Raw genomic sequence first — 21,006 nt, 5'->3', positions numbered from 1 at the left:
TAATGGAACAGCCCATTCTCTTATATATTTTTCAGTGATCGCAGCATTGGATGAATTGAAGAAATACAACCCTGGTGCTCGTGATGCTATCAAATTCCTCGAAGATGAAATCAAACATGGAAATCGGTATGTTACAGGATGCCAAACTTTTCATTAGTTCTTTCGGCCCTCTAATGAGCTTTTTTGCAAAACTATTTCTTGCAAATTGCTTGAATTTCAGCACCTTCAAACAGGGCTAAGTTATAGCTTGAGAGTTGGACGAGAAATTTAAACTGTTATTTGAAGTGCTCTGTTTGGTTTATGGTAGGCCAGGGTAACGATATTTGAATTGAAGTCTGATTTGCTCTGAAAAAATGCTGGATTTGAAGAAAAAAACATTGTAGGTTTCGAGTGTTAAGTGGCATATGGCCTAGATGAGTAATAGTAGAATTTGTTCCTTACCCCTAAGTTTGTTGTCTCAGCCAACTCAAACTTCCTTTAGAAGAAAACCTCGCGTGCATTTCCTTCAAGGCAAGTTTGTGTAGAGCGATTGATTCTTTTCACATTGAGCCCCACAAAATTGAAGTTACTGCACGCTTGCTAGGCCTGTAGACTCAACCAACAGTAAAGTGAACGTTTTTGTGGGGCTCAATCTTTCTAAGTCGTTGTATTGATGTTAGTACAGTTGAGTCTCTTAAACTCGAACCTTTATAACTAGAATGTCTATAACTCGAATTAAAGTTTTATGGTCCCTTCAATTAATATAGCCTTATAAACCTTTACCCAATAAATTGAAATTTCCTCAACTTAATATAAATTCGTGCGTGTTTGAGTTATGAAGACTTGTACTACAAAATATACCACGGAGCAATTTTCTGTGACCTTTACCAAGCCCCATTCTAAGGCTTTTTCATATACACGTTCGTTTTTCAGTTGGTTGAAGACACAGAAAGAGCATGAGACGATTACAGACGCACTCAACAGCAAGAAGAAAAAGAACAGAGATGTCGAAGAATGGTAAAGACATTCATAATTTTACCTCCTAGATTTTTGCGGGCTTTTCCAAATCGCTTCTGTCACTCCGCCGTCCTCGAAAGTGCAAATACATAAACTCGCTAGACCAATGGTTATACTTTTGTTATCGACGCCTAGTTTCCGGGCTAATCTTTCACTGACATTAGGGACAACCTGCTAGCAATGATCAGGGTTCATGTTTAGGTAATTTAGCTGATAAACAATTTCCTATTGATTTTTCGAATCTAATTTTTATCCTTAAAAGCTAAAATAAATATGATCTCTCCAGGGTTTCATGAAGCTTATATATTCATGTTATACCCATGCATGATACAATCTCATCTCTAAAAGCTAAAACAAATATTATCTCAACGGGGATCCTAGTACCTTCCCACCAAACCAAATTTTTCATTTCATTAACGGCTTTCGTCTAACAGGCTACGGGGTTTCAGGAAGCCTATTCATGTTATGCCTATGTATGAAACAATTCAATCTCTAAAGTTTTTTTTCGCACACCCTTATTCCTTTTAGGAGATTCATTCAAGTGGTCAAATGTTGTATCTACTTCGCGGAGAAACATCAAGAGAACTCGTCCCCAACCCCCATCGATCACACCTCATCTAACATGGTTACCTTGCTGACGTCAGATAGTTCAATAATGACGTCGCCGCCAGGGAATTCTACAAAAATGGCCAACCTCGGTACCAGGGTGTCACAGTACGCGTTGGACATCTGCAAGACAAAGGGCATCAGGGTGGAACCAGTGGTCGACTTCTATAAGAGGTGAGATTCTGTTTTTCATTTTTTACAAGTTGACCCAAAAAAATTATTATTTTCACTAAGGGGGCACTGAAGAACATCAGGACTAATTATTTTATCTTTTTGCACCCTGTAATTTTATGGCTTACTCGAGAAATTAAAATATTTTTCATAATTTTTCGTGTATTAATCTATCGCCTGTTCCTCATAACGACCTCCGGTTTGTTCATCTTTATTTGTTGGTAAAAATCAGAAACTTTGAAAGTGTTGAAAGTTTAACTTGATGCCCATTTGCTTGTAGACAACTGACTCCATAATTAATGACCGTAGTGCAAAGATAGAGCATCCTACCCTTCTGGTAGACAGCTATTGAAAGAGGAGCGTGATCGAACAGTACAGTAGAGCGCTGTTCACTTCATGAGAGTTTCTTTTTGCTGTGGCTTTCAATATTATCGAATAATGGAACGCATCGAATAGACCTTGATCGGAATTTTTGATTTTTCTAAAAAAGCGATGCATTGTGGGATTGTTTCAAGTGTATTACAATATAATTCCCTCGAGGAATTCCTAAGAGATTTCTATTGTAACACACTCGAAACAATCCCACAATGCACAAAATCAAAAACTCCGATAAGGTCTATTAGCGAGCGTCAACTGTATCACAACTCCGACAAAATAGATACAGCGATCACCATACTCCAAATCGGAAAAGTTTTGAGAGCTTGTAGTTCTTTAATAGTACTGTAGATTAAAGTTAATGTTATCCTACTTACAAATCTCTTCATCAAACATAAATAACATGAAAAGAGTAAGGCTGCTAATCTATCTGTTTGTTAGTAAATGCACGGGGTAGTCGCTTTGTCTCCTCGTCTTACTTAAATCTGGTTGAATGGGCTTTAATGTTTAATATCCATTATCCATCCATAATAGCTGGACAATTTCAATGGTGATTTTTTTATTTGAATTGGATCACGTGCAGGTGATCTAGAAACAAATATGTTCCTTATTGTCAACTGAAACATTATTACGAGAGTCTTAGGTCCGACTCGTGACGTTTTGAACTTAAATCTTCATAGTTTATGATTTGTCGGGTGACGGGTGACGTTAGATGTATCTGTGAAAGTGAATGCAAAGGCTGGTATGTGACGTAATTCAAACCCTGACAAGCTCAGTCCAGTCTCTTTTTCTCACCTTTCCGCGCCAACTTTCCGCGCCAGACTTGATTGTTTTTTAGACCCACTTTGGAGGTTCCATGAATTAACCATGTTCGTCCGTTGGCTCCGTTTTCTGAATTTTTGTCTGGAAATGTCCCGAAATAAGCGGTTTTTATTTTCTCGAGATTTAATCGTCAGTTTTTTCCTGATTTGTTGTTTATTTCTAATTTAATGTTTTCTGTTGTTTAGCGAGGTAGGTTCAATAGACATATAACTTGTTGATAATGCATTGAAGCTAAAATGTAAATGGTGTAATTTTCAGGGAAGTTGGGATCATCTTAGTTGGTTGTTAAATATAGTAGATATGTGTTTTCGAATATAGAGTTTAGGCAGGAAATGAAACATAATTAACAATCTCTTTATGAACTGCTCGTTTAATTTGCTAATGACCTCATTTAACAAAACCTGGCAGCTCTTTTTATTCTGTAATTGCTGACGTCAGCAAGTGGATTTTTTCCAGATAAATGTTTTAAATTCTAATGTTGTTTTCCTGTTGTTAACGGCTTAAAGAATTCTACACGTTTTTGGACCTACCCCGGTGGGGTGGAGGTCCTATAAATTAACCTGTGTTCGTTAGTTAGTTAGTTAGTTAGTTAGTTAGTTAGTTAGTTAGTTAGTTAGTTAGTTAGTTAGTTAGTTAGTTACCAACTTTTCTCGAGATTGGCTCATTCAATTTTTCTGATTTTTTGCACAAAGGTGCATTACTATAAACCCTCGAATGTGACGGAGCCCGATTTTCGAAAAAAAAATTTTTCCGGCCGGTAGAACCGGAAATGTCCCGAAAAAAGCGGTTTTTTGAGATTTTCTCGAGATTTTATCATTAGTTTTTTGCGATTTTTTGCACATAGATGCACATTAGTACTGCCGAAAAGGTGTCGAAAACCGTTTGCCGAAAAACAATTTTTTCCGGTCTGTAGAACCGGAAATGTGCCGGAAATCGTCGTTTTTTCACATTTCCGTCACATTTTTTCAACTTATTTAATTGTTTCTTTACAGAAAAATGTTCTTTATGATGATGCCCAAAACTTAGCATCGTTTGATTTCCAAAAAAATCATCCTTTGAATCCGGAACTCCTTAAAAATCGCCGGAACAGAACACAAAAAACCGGCGTAAAAAAAACGGTTTTCCTTCATTTTTTCAACTTATACTCGACAGATTTTCATGATTTTTTGCACAATGATGTAAAATGGCAATGCCCAAAATGTGACAGAGCCCAATTTTCGAAAAAGAAATTTTTCCGGCCGCTAGAACCGGAAATGTCCCGAAAAAAGCGGTTTTTTTTTTGAGATTTTCTCAGTTTTAATTTTCTCTGAATGATTGATTAAAGTGTCGATATTATTTTTCTTTCACCGTTAAACATCGATGCGTTTCTTAATTGCTTTCTCCGTTCCAATAGATATATAAATCGAAATTTAAAATTATACATTACTTCCATTAAATTCTAATTATTCGTTTTATAAATAGGTAGGTCCATTAAAGTATTACTTGTTATATAAGAAGAAACTATTAGAATAAAGCTTCGATGGCTAAAATGTTAAGAACAAGTTAAGAACATTTTCAGGTTTTGTGGACTCAAAAACACCCGATTTCTTAGGAAAATGGTCAAAATAAGAAATGTTTTTAAGAACATTTTTAGGCTTAAAACTGAAAAAGTTAGGAATATCTGAAGGCTTCAAAAAATTTGAATGTTCTTACAAAAAAAAGTGTATTTTGTATCCCTCCATTTACATGACACTGGTCATATCTCTCCATTAAGCAGAGAATCCTGTAAATTGTTGACAGCCTTGTACACTTGATGAATATCAGAACCAGTAAATTTTCGTTGAGACGCGGCTTACATTTTTTAAATCCAAATTTTTAGCCTTAAATTCCTTAAATTGTTCTAATTTATAAATTGAGGTATTTATAGTCTTTATACCCCAAATTAAAATACTTTTCCCCTTCTTGGATTGTTCTTATTTTGGGTGAGCCTTGTTGTTCTCATAAAATGTTTAATATAAAAAAGTGTATTCATCTTTGTCTATCCTCTTCCATCCGTCGTCACTCCTTAGAAGTTTTTGCGACATTCTTTCGATTTTAAGTATGTGTTCGTTTTATAAACTACTGCACTAGTTTAAATCTTTATTTCTTTCAAACTGACAAATGAACCAATTCAGCAAAATACAAACATGATCACTATCACCAACAAAACAGTTGTTATGAGACAAAATAGAAAGTGTTTTTAAGTACAGTTGACTCTCTCTAATTCGATCTTGAAGGGGTCAAAAATGTTCTTCGAATTACAGAAAGTATTTTATACTAATTTCTAGCTGAGGGGACCAATATTTTAGTTCGAATTACAGAGAGATTTGAATAATAAAGCTTCGAATTAGAGAGAGTTGCAATGCTGGACAAAAGGTTGGTAGACTTCTGCAATATTTGCAAAATACTTCAATATTGATCAAAAACAAGTTCCCAAGAGGCTTTGGGTGCTTTCCAAACCCATTCAAAGCTGTTCAAAGTCTTTGAAAGTCACCCACTGCAGTCAAACCACAAGGGCTTGATTAACTGGCTTACACCAGTATCAAAACGCTGATTTTTTGCTTGTGTTTCCCTCAAAAGCAATTCAAAAGCAATGCAACGACTTCAAAAGTGTTTTTCTTAACTTCCATCCCCTTTCAGACACATAGAAGAGTCATTTTGCTCTATTTCTCATCATTTTTCACTGAAATTTCATTTGTCTACAACCTTTTGTCCGGCATTGTGACTGTATTAACAAAACTTCCAATGATCGAACCCAGCTGGCACACAACGTCGTTTTAACGTTTATTTAACGTTCACAACGTCCATATAACGTTAGATGAACGTCGAGACAACGTTGTGTGCCAGCCGGGAATGGATGAGAAATGAAAAATGAAATTAATTAAAACACAGACCGATCGTTTCGCTTACCAGTCTCACGGAGTGGTTTCATCTGTTATGTTTTTGTAATCATCATACCACTGCGGTAATCCTCTCCCAATTTGTTATAAGAACTCTCCTCATCTTAAGATCTCATCCTTTTCTATACTCCTTCCCTTTCTGTTTACTGTTTTGAAGTGTATGGGGGCATCAAAACATCAAAATTCTTGTTTAACATCAAACAGATGTGTTTTATGCATGATTGATAGAAGAACTAAAGCCTTGTTTTCCACGATTTTAAAATTCACGGCTGTCATGTTCTTACAAAAGATGTTATAAAACAGATTATATGGAAGTCGACATTCAATTAAAAAAGCACAATCGATTAACAAAAAAACACATAAATCACTTCAACTCACTTAATTGCCATGTGATCCCTTCTTGCTAATAACCTCTTCTCCTTTGAATTATCATACCAGGATCAATTCACTCTTTCAATGACCATATTTGGTCATATTGAGACATTTGCTCCATTTTCATTGGTTGTCAGGAGTTTATGCTTGCTGCCTCAAGAAACCCTCTCTTTCTTTCATCCCACCCTCACTTTCAGACTTTGTATTTATCTTGGATATTATTTTATTGGCCATCTTTAATTCTGATTACGTATTTGCTCGTCAACTTTTTTAGTTTTTCTTGTTGTTTAAAGTAAAAGGTCTGTCAGAAGGGTGGTTGATTTGTCACAGTTCACCAAGACGTTGTTTTACTTCAGACTTTTATTAATACATCCCATTCTTACAGACCTACTGGGACCCCTTCCCACTGGAAAAATTGGCTAAAATATCGTCCCCAGTGGAAAATTCTCCTCCAATTTTAGTACCCATTGAAAATAAACGAATAAACGAATCCTCACTGCAAAATGTTTTGCAATTTTTCCCATTCCCACTGAATTTTGTGACTTGAAAACAAAAAGAATTTAAATCCATAGCCATAAAATATGTGGGAATATAAATCCCCATCGAGTTTTAGTCCGTTATTTTTATCCTCACTGGCTGAAAAAATCCTACCGGGTCTTTGAGAAGGGGGAGTTATTAATGATAACTTTGTTTTGATGCCTTAGTTTTTTATAAGGATACATAACTTTGTCTTGAATTACTATTATAGAGCGTCGATCTTGTAGAAAGTGCCTAAAGAGAGTCTTAAGTTGACTGTGATCAGTTTGGTTTCAATTTGTCCTAGGTCAAAGATATATAAAATAACTTCTTGATCACCGAAGGAAGGTCCTATGCATCAATGCTGCTGTGGCGTCAGTGGCTTCTTAATGGAGATTAGAATCTCTTGAGCCGGTGTATTGATTAAATTCTCCCTTCACGCGACTCATTATATTTTATATTGCACAAAATTTGATTTAAAGGCATTTTATGAATGACTCGTCCCTCTTTTAATGGATTAAAATGCGCTGTTTGTTATAAGAACAATTTAAGAACAATTTGTACGAACGCAATGCTTAATTATGGCCAAGCCTAATAACAATTACAAAAACTACTTAATTAAATTCGGAAATAACATGGAATATGTTGATTAAATTTCTTCTTAGAATAGCGTCAAAAATATTATTTAAAAAAGTCTGAAAAGTTACGAGCTAATAGAAGCTGAGGCTTAGTGTAGGTAAGTCTAATGGTTCTTATAAAAGATAGTTCTAAGTTGGAGTAGACAATTTTTTTTTCTATTTACTGCCTGAAATGAGGATATTACCTCAATAAATTCTTGCTTAATTTGTTTGTAGTTTGAACAGGAACTAAGGAGGTTTATCAGATTAATGGCACCTTCGGATAAACACGTTATTTTTTCATAAGAACAAACTATATAAGAACATAAGGCTTCGATTGGCAAAATCTTAAGAACAAGTTAAGAACATTTTTTGGCTTTGCTGACTCAATTTCTAAGGAAAATGGACTAAAATACTTACAAAATGGTGAAATGTTAAGAACATTTTTAGGCTTAATAAAACTCAAAAAGTTAAGAACATCCGAGGGCTTCAAAAAAAATTTTGGATGTTCTTATAAAGAAAAAGGTGTAGTTGATCATCGTTTCTTTAATGTACCTGAAACTTGTCAAAATCACCATTATTTTATCTCGTGATATTATGATTTCATAATGTCGTTTTGTTAAACGTAAGAAACTAAGACGATATTCGTTTTGTTCAGGGGGCTAAATTAAATTATGTCGTTCTAAAATGTTAGTTTATTGCGGTGCAAATTTAATTGGATGATTAATAAGTACCAGAGACATCTTGTCTTCCCACTTTTTTGATTGTTTTTCCTTTCGCCACCTATTAAAATTGGTAAAGCATCAATTAGAATTACGAAGAAGATTTAACAAAGGATTTAGCAGTCAAATGTTTTACATTGATATACCTTATCGGGGAAAACTTCGTCGGGGAAAAATTCGTCACTTGCTGGTAGTTGGTAAACGCATTGGGGAAAATTTTCGTCGGAGAAAATATTCGTCACTTGTCCAAAATTTCGTCACTTTTCCCCGACGAAGTTTTCCCCGATAAGGTAATTAAATTCATCAAATAACAATTATAATCGTTGAGATTTATAGCACACATTGTCTGTTTTTGGTCTTCATGATCAATTACCTGTGGTCCCACTAACCAGTAGTAACACCCAGTTTAGATATAAATTGGAAAGCAATCCAACACCAACGAAACAACTTCCTCGGCGAATCGAGATATTGTTTTACACTGCTTTTGTTAGTATTAGAACATACTCGGGCGCTAGTTTCAACGATCCACTGGACTTTCCTTTCCATTCGACTTCCTTTTTACAATGATCCACTCAACTTCATATTTCCAACGATCTTCACGTCCTCCTCTTTCTAACGATCCATTCGACTTTCTCCTTCCAACGATCCAGTGAACGTCACCAATCTACTCGACTTCTCATTTCCAACGATCAACTTGTTTTCCTTTTTTCAACGAACCTCACGTCCTCCTCTTTCCAACGATCCACTCGACTTCTCCTTTCCAACGATCCACTCAATTTTATCTTTCTAACGATCCACTAGACTTCCTTTTTCCAAAGACCCATTCGACTTCATGTTTCTAACGACCCGCTTGACTACATCTTTTCAACAATCTACTTAAATTCACCTTTCAAACAATCCACTCGACTCCTTCTTTCCAACGACTCGACTTTCTCTTACCACGGTTCATCCGACTTCATGTGTCCAAAAAGGAAAGTAACATATACTTAAATTCACCTTCCAAACAATCCACTTGACTCCTTCTTTCCAACGAGTCAACTTTCTCTTACCACGGTTCATCCGACTTCATCTTTCCAAATTTAAGGAAATTAACATTTCGTTTTCTTATGTAATACACACAATAAAAATTCGGCATCAAGTGAAATAAAAGCCGTGTTTCTATATTCGGCCATTTCGGTGGTCATTCTCTAATGAGGGTACGAAAAAAAATAATAACCTCTTAATGATGTTTAGTTAATGGTACTAACTTAAGGGTAATTTGTAATTACTCCCTAAAAGAAATTGTTAACATTCTTTGATTTCGTCTTCGCATTGCATGAAATTATTCAGATCTTTTTGGGTGGGGGTTTGCTTATTGAGCTCTGAAATAAACCGGAATATACATGATTTTCAATTTTAATTAATAAATGAAACTGCTCTCAAAAGTTTTGGTTGGAAGGGGGATTGCTTTGTCTCAAAATTGTAGTTAAGGTGTTTAGCTACGGAATAATTTAAATGAGTAACTAGCTGTATTGTGTAAGGGGTTGCGAAGTGATCCAGACTTCATCTCCTTTCGCAAGTGGCTAACAAAACAGACGATCTCTAAAAAGAGACATGGTTTTAATTCCTAACGCCCAACACTACTGCTGTTACCATTCGAACCAAATTTCTTCCACTCAAAACAAACATTCAAAACCGAAGATCCACTGTTTAAATAATTCGATCAACTTCAGATTTTTGGTCCGTGTTTCGGCTTCCGTTAACTTTTCACCACTGCAAGAAGGGTCTACCATTTTTAAAACGGCATTCACAGTCCTATCTACGAGACCGAAAAAATTTCCGTGGATTTACGCTAAACCATACATAATCATATCACAAAATCGTCATTTTGGATATGTAATTTATATAGCAAATTTTCGCCGTGTAGAAGGTACGTGCGCGTAATGTAGCCATACTGCTTCACTCCTAAATTCGCTTTCGTAAAGATTCCTTTTAAAAAATCCTTTAATTAAAAGAACTGTCCACTTTTATCTGATGAACTTGGAATGATGTCGTTTCCTTTGATTCTTTAACAATTGAGATCTAGAAATCTAGGGAAAATATCCGTAATTTTCTAGACCTAGACCTAGATCCTCTACCCCGTTTTTGTGGTTGTGATTTATTTTTGAGTTCAGCCCATACCCATTTGTTCGAGTTCTCCCTTCCGACAAAATAAGATAAACGCAATATATAAACATCAGTCTTCTGAAGAAAGAAAAAGAAACCCCACCACAGTCTCAAAAAGCTTATCTTTAAAAAAAATTTACAGCAGTTTATCTTTTTTTTCAATACAATATTTTTATCTCTTTATTTTTAGGGGTTCTTTTCACCCTAGTTTTCTTCCTTTATCTTTAATTATAACATGCTTTTTTCCTTTTCAATCCAAAACATATGTTTTTATAGGATTCTCTGTTTTACAACTACACTTCTTTCACACCCAAATTTGGGCATTTCAATCCTGAAAAAATTCCTCCTCAAGCCTGTAATTCTTCCTTTTCTTTAATATTCCTCTCCTCTTCCTATCGTACAAACGCTAAAAACTTTTGTTCTGGCAAGGAAAGAAAAGAAAAATGAAGAATAGTTTTTGTGTTATAAAAGCTTAAGATTCTATACTGTGATATCAAAAAACCACAATAAGACTAAGACGAATTATCCAAAACTTTTTTTCGCTCGCTATAAGAAATTCAAGGTTTAATTTTCTTTCACAAATTGTGAAATCAGATCCCAAAAAAATTGATATCTCTTCGGACGTCCGATTTCTTCAACCAGGGGGAAGGGACTTTTTTTATGGAAAAGCCCAATCTCACATACTCTCACATAGGTATTCGTTTTACTTTATTAATGGTATTGATAAGGTTTTCGTTAAATTATTTTCGCTCCGATTCGTCTACTCTTTTTTATAAGAACTGGTAAATTTTCTCAATTTCTATAAAATTGTTTTTATAAAATGAATCCACATATCCACAGACTCGAGATTTCCATCTTTCTTGAATTCTAGAAAAAAGTGCCTTTTACGTTGTCAAAGCAGAATTTGTTAAAAAATTTCTCAAATCTATAAAAACAAACAATATAAGAATATGAGGCTTCGATGGCCAAAAAGCTAAGAACAAGTTAAGAACATTTTAAAGCTTTGTGGTCTCAAAAACGCCCTTTTTCTTAGGAAAATGGCCAAAAATACTCGCAAAATGGTCAAAATAAGAACATGTTAAGAACATTTTTAGACTTAAAATTCAAAAAGTTAAGAACAGCCGAAGGCTTCAAAAATTTTGGATGTTCTTATAAAAAAAAACGTGTAGGTCACAAATATATATAATTTACCAATTACTTTCTTTACTGTTTCAATTAGTACTTCGCTATCGAAAATCAATCCATCTTTTTATATTCCTTGTTTGTTTTTCATTTCTGATTTCCCTTCAGGGCAAACATTTGTATTTTAAGGAACGCTCGTTTGCATAGGTGACTCATAAAGGAACTTTTTTCTTATCGAGAAAACATTAAGTTTGTTGTTTGTGTTGCCGGTTTTCCCCAAAATCAGTTAAATTTGTAGAAAATGCCTTTTTTGGATCTTCAGGTTTTTTCAATGATTGATTGATTGATTGATTGATTGATTGATTGATTGATTGATTGATTGATTGATTGATTGATTGATTGATTGATTGATTGATTGATTGATTGATTGATTGATTGATTGATTGATTGATTGATTGATTGATTGATTGATTCATTGATTCATTGATTGATTGATTGATTTCGGGTCTTTTCTCGAATCTGATTGATACGAGTGAAGATGGGAATAATGTGATTAACTTAAATCGCAGGCAGAATTGACATTTTGATATCATTCGATCCTGGTAGCCTCGGACTCGATCATCTTGTTGGGTTAGGTTTATTGGGGTACATAAGTTTTAACAGGATTCATGAAACTTTTGGAAAAAATTCGAAATGACTCGGTATTTTACGTGGATAAGCTATTAATAATCTAAGACTTTGAGAAAGTCTTTCGAATGTTTTCACTTTGCCAAATGTTAGCTGGCTCGGCTAACTATGAACTGGATGGAACATTGTAAGAAGCGAGGATTTGAAGCGCGAACTCCTTCCAGCTGACACACAACGTTATTTCAACGTTAATCTAATGTTCACAACATCCATATAACGTTAGATGAACGTTGAAACAACGTTGTGTGCCAGCTGGGCTGCCTGGTTTCGTCCCTCAAACAAGAAAAACGCTATGAAACCACACGTGGTTGCATGTAAAATCATCGCACTCCTTTCTATCAAACAATATTTCCACATTTTTGTAATGTGTTAAAAGGTTGTCTTATTATGACCTTATCATTGACCAATCAATAACCGCTATCTCCTTTTATTGTTTGTTGTCGTTAAGCATGTGATAGTGATAACATTTGAACTGATTGTGATCAGTGTCCTTTTGTCGACCACACTGACTGGCAACACACCATAGTCTAAGTATATATAGAATTGTCGAACCAACCACAGTTAAATAATAAGAACAGCACTTTTAAGCGTTCTTTTTTTAAGAACATCCAACATTTTTGAAGCTTTCAGATGTATCCAACATTTTTGAAGCTTTCAGATGTTCTTAACTTTTTGAGTTTTAAGCCTAAGAATGTTCTTTAAGGTTTAGATTTTAAATAAGAGTGATATCGTTTGCTTACTCGTCATTTTTAATTTACAAGCTTTTTCGCATTGGATTGACACGGATGTGAAGCAAGATTGGTCGGAAAGAGGAAAAGAAAAACATTTTTTGCTTACTGTCCCGATATGAAATATGTGTCTGATATGAAACGGGAACACTTATGTAAAAACAAAACCTTTAATATGTTCTTCTATTTCACAGTTTTTACTGTGTAATTTCTGAAGAATCGGGTTTTTCAGAGTTCGCAAAGCCTTAAAATGTTCTTAACTTGTTCTCAATATTTTGGTCATCGAAGCCCTATGTTCTTATATAGTTTGTTTCTATAAAAACATGTAATAGATCACAGAACAACACTGGTTTAAGACATCGTCATACATCTTTGCCTAGCCTGTTATGTTTTTGTAATTTACTCATATTTTTCACCTTTGAGGTAGTAGTACCTTCTGATCTGATATGTTCTTACAACGTTAAGCTTGCAAGGTTTTGCGTGTTTTTTAACTTTGCGTGTGACCTCAGTTAAACGAGAAGGTGAAAATTTTCTGTTTTTCTTTCTTTATAACTTATTCGTCCGTTGTTTTCTAATAAATCATTTACACAAACACGTGAGTTAGGTTTGAAGATCACTATCTTGAGGAATTAACTTCCCCTCTTTTTTGAAACCTGATGACTTGTTATTTTTTGTTTTTTTTATGGTTAACGTGGCACCTCGTTTGTCGTGTCACGCTCCTGAGACGTACCGTGTTGCTTTCAAATCGGTGCGGGATCTTCATATGAAAAATCCTCGAGTATTTGAGAGTCCTATTTCTTAATCGTCTTTCTTTACCGTTTGAAATTATCTTTCCAACGATTGTCAATCCAATCTCAGGTTATGTTAACCACATGCTAGCTTTCCTTACTTTATTGCTGTCGTTGTCATAGTGACCCTTCACCACAACCACTCCTGACAGTGCCATCTCATCATATTACACGCAGTATTGTTTTGTTACTAATTACTCGAGTCTCTTCTCCATGAGCCTTTACTCGACATTGTCAGGATCACACTTTATGAGTCTTGTCATAATTTGTCCTTCAATATACAAGTTTTTACAACGGTATAGCAACCATCAGATCGTATGCAAATACGAGTTTATTGGTCTATCGAACTTAGATTTTGACTAAGTTCTTTCACTCCTGAAGTAAAAAAAGCTTTAGTGACGTCAGCCATTGAATGAAAGTCCAGATCTATGAGTACTGTTTCTCAATCTTACGATTAGTTGTGTTTCTTTGGTCTATAAGGAGAACAATGGCTCATCTCTGCACAAATCAAAAACTATCATGTATGAATTTCCGTCCTTTGAGCAGTACTCTAGCATACTAGACGACTAATAACAGATAAAGCGGGGCAAATTGTAGTTTTATACAGACTGATATTATCACGTTACAATTATCGTATTATCGTATAACAGTCATATTACTGTATTACACGGATTATAAACAACTCCTGACTACTCAAATTACAGTTTTATACAAACTTATATTATCCCGTTACAATTATCGTATTATCGTATAACAGTCATATTACTGTATTACACGGATTATAAACGACTCATGTTTACTCAAAATATAGTTTTATACAAACTGATATTATCCTGTTACGATTATCGTATTATCGTATAACAGTCATATTACTGTATTACACGGGTCATAAACGACTCCTATCTACTCAAGCAGTGACATTTCTCGATAGACTTTTACACTTTTCTCTAGTTGACTGATCCACTGACTGACTGACATATTTTGTTGTGGTTTTTGTGGTCTTTCAACATTCAATAAAATACAGGAAACTGAACTTCTCTTTCTCGTGGTTTTCTCTCTTCTTTTGATTGTTGAAAATATGTGAAAAAAAAACGTTCGTGTCATATGCGCTTAAGTGCTTACACTCTTACAATTTACGGACCTCGTGTCGTCTTTTTAACGGAAACACCAATCGGGGTTTAAGACGCCTGCGAAATAGGGCTGGGCTTAATCTGTTCGATTCGAAGAAGTTCCTTGTTCTGTTTTGGATGCTACCAGCCACTAACAGATTCGTTTTGCATATAGATACCTTATCGGCCCTTACTGGCGTTATTTTTGGGCTCGTGGCGTAATAAGGGCCGGTGTGAAAAGGACCAAAATTTTGACCTAAAAGCGGCGTTGATTTTTTAACATTTTTCCTCAATTTAAATGATTTTAGGCATGCTTAAAGGACGAAAATCGATGATTTCCAATGGAATTTTCGACAGTTTAATACTGAAAGATGAAATTTTATTGTAAATTTTAGTTAATACTTACTGTTTTGAAGCCTGAATAGTGATTTTTACAAGCTATTTACGGCCCTAATTGGCGTATGCCTAAAATTAGGCTGTGGCGGAATAAGGACCGGCGTAAAAGGGGCCGGCGTTAAAATAGGGCCGGCGTAAAAAGGGCCGATAAGGTATATCCTTTACTACCGGCGGCTTTTTGTTCCGTTTAGTTCGTAGGTAACTGAGTTGGTTAGATGTGACCCCCATAAAACAATTAAAAGAACGTCAGCTAAGACCATGTTCACACGTGACGGTTTCGTATCGCTCCGGTATGGTTTCCGTTACGGATCGAGAGTGCTCATATTGGTTTCGGAACGTTTCGGAGCAAGAAAACGGAGCAGTTCCGTTCCGATAAAAATAGTGGAGCGAAACCGTTTCGATCTGCTTTGTATTTGTAACGTCTTCTTTTTTGACTTTTCCAATTTTGACGTTCACACTTGTTTCGGAACCATTTCGGAACGGAACCGTAACGTCTGAACATGGTCTAAGTGTCACCCCCTCTCGATCGGTATCCACTTTCTAAACTTTAAATGTTCTCTGCAAAAAAAAATTATAAAAAGACCATATAGTTCATTTCAATATCGGTCATCTTGTTCCACGATTGAATAGCGGTCACTCATTTTAAAGTAGCGTGTTATTTTGTTCTCTTACATCTCATTCACGAATATGACATCCAACCAAAATTTGTCATTGTGAAACTATTTTATACAATCTCATTAAAATCATCGTTTTGTGTGGGAAGCTATTTCCTTTCTTCACCGTTATTTTGCTCCCTATCTCGTCTTTATTTTATCTTTTAGTGGTTTGTTTTCAATTTCGATAAGCAAAATAACTTTTTTATCTCATTTTAACTTCTTGTGGTTTTAGCGTTTATAGATTATGATTCCCTTCTGTGAGAATTTAATTTTCATTTAGCTTTGTCTAGCAGTGCTTATGACTTGCTACTAGCTAACGGGTCTGTCCGAACTCTAAGTCTTTAGGAATATTTTACACGTTTTTTATAAGAATATCCAAAAATTTTGAAGCCTTCGGATGTTCTTAACTTTTTGAGTTTTAAGCCTAAAAACGTTTTTAAGATGTTCTTATTTTCGCCACTTTTTGAACATTTTTGTCCATTTTCCTAAGAAATCGGGTGTTTTAAAGTCTACAAAGCCTTATAATGTTGTTAACTTGTTCTTAAAGTTTTGGCCACCGAAGCCTTATGTTCTATATTTTGTACTTATAAGAAAACGTGTACTTTCTTGTTGTGAACTTGTTGTGAAACCCCAATTGAATTAAACGAGAGCCTAAACAATGTCTAATTACGCTGACATTATCCACGTGAGCGAACAAAGAGTGCACACTTAAAGCGAACGGACTCTAAAAAGCTTCAATTGTCAAAAAAATGTACAGATTTGAGGTTATTCCAATGATTTTCAAGCCGAAGGCTAGAGGCGAACCTTTCCCAAGAAAGATTGAAGCCGTAAAATTTGTGCCGCTTTTCGTTTGACAGATTGGATCCTAGGCTGCTGGCATCCACTAACGGATTCGTGCTCCTTATAGTATCTAGGGTTTTGTAGAGGTCTGTGACTCAGACTAATTGGATCCTAGTACTTTCTTTGTTTCGCGTTTTACGTATTTTTTCAAATTCTGGTGGGAGTAAATGATACTTCCAAACCACGAGGGACGCGCAACTTATGCAGGAAATGAGTGGCTCCGAATCCTACATATCCGAATGCTTTATACCGTATTGGGTTATTCGAATCATTTTAAAAGTCAAATTCCCAAGCTATCCAATTTCACTGATATTATATGATATAGTCTAGGCTGCACGCATCCCCTCTGATATGATTTGATATATCAAAATAAATTCCGAGGATGTGCGCAGCCTAATGATACATAGTCGAACTTGCTACAGTATAACGAAATTATATTTTTCTAACAAGTATTTTTTATTTTATTTCTTTTAAAGGTGGACGACGAGAAATGGGCCACCGTGAGAAACCGGGAGAGGAGATAAGCGAAGAAAGCTTGAAGTATCATACATTTGAAGAAATCTCTTGTACGAGATGTTGTTGACAACTATTGTTGAAAGAAAATGGAATGTTGTAAAAAAAAAGATTGTGCTAAATTTGTTGAACACACAATTAATGATGAGAAGAATTAAAAAAAAATTGAAGAAGAAGAAGAAAGAATAAAGAAGGAGAAGTGAATAAGAAGAATTTTAAAATTAACGGAAATTTGGAAAATATTCAACAAAAAAAAAGAAATGCAAAAAAAAATCTGTTGAGGAGCTGTAGTAGTATTGGTGTATGTTGTACGCATGCGCTCATTGCCGACCAACCAATAGCATTGCATTAAAAAATATCTTATTACCATCCCTCAAATGGACAATCAGGTACTGGATTCTCTTCTGTTTGACAGCATGGTTTATCCTTATCAGGGATAGGATTGTGTGTTTCAAGACTGAATGAGAAAAAGGAGCAAGAATTACTCTTCATCTTGAACCTCATTCCAGTACTATTTTCCATCTACCACAACCTTTTTGGAATCGTTTGTCCTTTACACTATCAAAACCGTTTATTGTTATTTTTGACGCCCTTCCTTTAAAATGCGCCTCTGGGGCGTTGATTTCATACGGGTGTTTCAGTGGTGATTTTATCGAATCGAATTAGGATCGAGTTAATCGTATCGTCTCGTGTTCGTTTATTGGATCAATCTCGTCGTTCGTGGAGCAATCGAAGTTTTCTGTGATGTCAACATTGGGCACCTTAAAATGACTTTTTGTTCCAGGGAGATTTGATGTCGACTTTATTATCTCACGTTGCTCTATGTGAGTGAATTTTTCCCAACTTAGGGAATTTTTCCCAACTTAGGGAATTTTTCTGTCACATTATCTTAATTTAAAAACATGGACTTGTCGCTTTTAAAATACAGGATTTCTTTTTTTATTCAGTTTACGTCGTGGGAATTTATAAATCCCTATGTGGAAATTTATGTGGGTTTTTCGGAAATTCACACAGGGAAAATAATTTCCGCTAAGTGAATCTTCGATTTCCCTACCTTCGTAAAATTTCACCTTTTGGGGTTTTGTTTATAACCAAAAATTATTACCTTGTTATGGAAAAATAAATTTAGTCGGCAACTATTTTTTTTCTTTATTATATTTTTTTCTTAGGGAATATACTAACAACTTTTCCTGCTTTTGAAATTATAATTTGAGAAATGACCTTTTGACAAAAACATTAACGCCAAGCCAGAAGATTTCGTGAATTCAGTGAATTTTAAATACTTTAACCCATTAAGTGCCAATGACACCATATGAGATCGCTCGAGATTTTCGGTCCTGTACCGGTAGGTCTGGGTCTAAGGCGCCGCAACCCCTGCCGCCCTGTTTTTTGACCCCGCCCGAATAAAAACTAGAGATTGGCCTTTTTTCTTTGTAGGGGCAAGGGCATGCATTTGAAATAATAAAATAGTTGAATATTTGAAAATCTGAAAAGTTGCAGAGTAATGTCATTTTGATGGGTTAGAACATTCAAGGACTCATTAAGACCTTAAAAACCAAGGTTGTAAACAAAGTTGACATAAATTTGGAAATATAAAGGGCTTTACAATTTGATCATATTGACACTCTTACATTAATACTGGAGCACGTGAAAACCCTTTATTTCCTACTATGTTATTTTTGATGTTTTAATTTTTTTAGGGTTTAAAGATTTCATTGATTATGTTGTTGTTGTTTTTATGTTTAATCCAAACAAATTATGATTTTTAACAACGGGTTAGTTATTTTTGTGTAAACAAATGTAAACTAGTGGAATAGGACTTGAATGGTCAGTTCTGAAATCCTTATGGTGAATTTGCAGGTCGCCATTCACTTAACACCAAATATTTGAAGCCGTCAAAATATAATACACGTTTTTGTTTTTTTATAAGAACATACTATATTAGAGCATAAGGCTTTGATGACCTAAATTTAAGAACATTTTAAGGCTTTGAGGACTCTCAAAGACCTAATTACTTATAGAGTTGCACAAAAAAACTCACAAAAACAAATGTCACAAAATGTTTTAAGAATACTTTAGGCTTGTTGAAACTCAAAAGTTTAAGAAAATCCAAAAAGCTTTTCGAAAAGTTTTGACGTACTCATAAAAAACTGCGTGTAACCCATTAACCTAGCAGTCCTCTCAACCTTGTTTTTAATGTTTCTTAATGGAAACATCTGCACAGCAAAATTACCCTGGAAGTATCCAAAAGCCTTCGACATAATATAATTTCAATTGGGTATTTTCTTGCATCAGCCCCACAAACCCTGCATTTTCTAATTTTCAGAAAAACAGTTATTATAAAATCAAAATTGATCCTGCTTCTTCACTATTAAGGATTAAGAGTTCGACCATTCTCTCTGTAAGATCTTTTCAAATGAGTTTAGGGTTGTCAAAAGGTTGTAATTAATTCTCTCACTTTAATTTGTTATGTAGTAAGAAAGACTTATCAATGTTTTAAAAAACAACAACCTTCCTCGATAATTTTGTTCTGATAGACTTGTAGTATAGCTTCAAGTCTTAAATTGTATCCCGAATTAAATCACAACATGACTGATCTTAGGGTTAGGGAAGCCATTTCGTGTAAAATTAGTAAAAACAATTTCGACAGATTTTTAGTTCGTTAGGGACCGACCTTGAAGTTGGACCTGGTTATAAGACTACAGGAAATAAGGCCCCAAGTTTTCAGCCCTTTGAAGTAGGTCTAGAACGGCCAAAAATGATACAGCAAAAGTGAAAAACTTCAGTGCTGTAAATTTTTATCCAAGACAGATACGAAAAATCTGAATAAGCAAGGTTCAAATATTCTTAAAGATTCAATTTCATGATTTTCAAATCAGTAGGAAAAATCTTGATTTTTTTCATTTTCATTTTCAAGATAGGTGTCATAATTTCTAGGAATTTCCGGGTAATTTCTACATATGTACCCTGGGGGGATACTTTGGCAAGATGGGTGCTGGGTATGTGCGAGCCACAAAGGTCGCTTTTTACACCCTCGAAAGTCCCTCAAAGACTCAAAGGGGTACAAGAATCATTAAAAAGAAATTGAGTCTCTTGAAGGTTTCCAAAATCACGAAAACCTAAAAATCGACTACCTCAAATAAAATATTCTCTTTATGGGTGACAAAATCGTTTGCTCTCTCTAAGGATCGATTTTCGAACTTTGGCTCCGGATACACTTTTTTATAAGAACACTGCTGAGCCTCGAATTACTAAATATCAAGCAATTATAAGGGGCAAAGTAGTAAGAAATAGACAAAAGTCAATTAATTAAAGTGAGGGAAAGAATTTTTCGGCGCCCAAATTGGTTTTAAATGTGTTTGGAAAGTTTCACTTCAAAATTGTATAAGCAAGGAGGAGAAATCTCCTACTATTTTCTACTTTTTATTGCATTACGTCACTATGAGACGCGTTCATTCGAAATGTAGTCGGCCTTGCTCGGCGGGTCGTGGGTATTTTTCTTTGACAACTTTCAATAAAAAACACCAACTTATAAAAGGATCAAAGCATTATTCTTAGATCTTTTTATTCTAAATAAACTAATAAAAAATTCTTCTATAGCCCTACTATGAAAATTGACATATAGAAAGTATTTTGTTTAATATCGGCTTTGTTAATAAACATTTTTATTAAAATCTCTTTTCCAACGTGTGGTTCTCGGAATCTCATTGGCTTATTAAAATTTTCGATTTTTTTTTCACGTGGGGTAGAAAATATTTTCGCTTATACGATTTACGGATTGGTTCTAAAATAGTAATCTCCATAAACAATGACCATATTTGGTCAAAAACAAATATGAATTAGTTGAAAGTTCTACACGAACCGCGTGCCGACATTGAAAGTGGTTTGTGAATATAACTTTGCTTCA

The 21,006-nt window shown here is 34.9% G+C and overlaps 2 protein-coding genes across 2 annotated transcripts in view; both read left to right on the top strand.

Moving 5' to 3' along the window:
* Positions 1-17,383, top strand: part of LOC136820369 (nonsense-mediated mRNA decay factor SMG5-like) — a 31,205-nt gene extending 13,822 nt beyond the window's left edge. The window contains exons 15-18 of the mRNA XM_067076555.1: positions 36-126; positions 913-996; positions 1,525-1,776; positions 17,063-17,383. Coding sequence (XP_066932656.1) covers positions 36-126; positions 913-996; positions 1,525-1,776; positions 17,063-17,090 — 455 coding nt within the window. The 3' untranslated portion in view covers positions 17,091-17,383. The remainder of the gene's footprint in view (positions 1-35; positions 127-912; positions 997-1,524; positions 1,777-17,062) is intronic.
* The window catches only part of LOC136820351 (NADH-quinone oxidoreductase subunit B-like), a 201,439-nt gene that overhangs the window by 85,730 nt on the left and 94,703 nt on the right, over positions 1-21,006 (top strand). The window lies entirely within an intron of this gene.

This window comes from Clytia hemisphaerica, unplaced genomic scaffold, assembly GCF_902728285.1.
Source record: "Clytia hemisphaerica strain Z4C2 unplaced genomic scaffold, Clytia hemisphaerica genome assembly, whole genome shotgun sequence".
NCBI classification, from domain to species: Eukaryota; Metazoa; Cnidaria; class Hydrozoa; order Leptothecata; family Clytiidae; genus Clytia; species Clytia hemisphaerica.
This window is presented reverse-complemented; position numbering and strand designations above follow the sequence as displayed.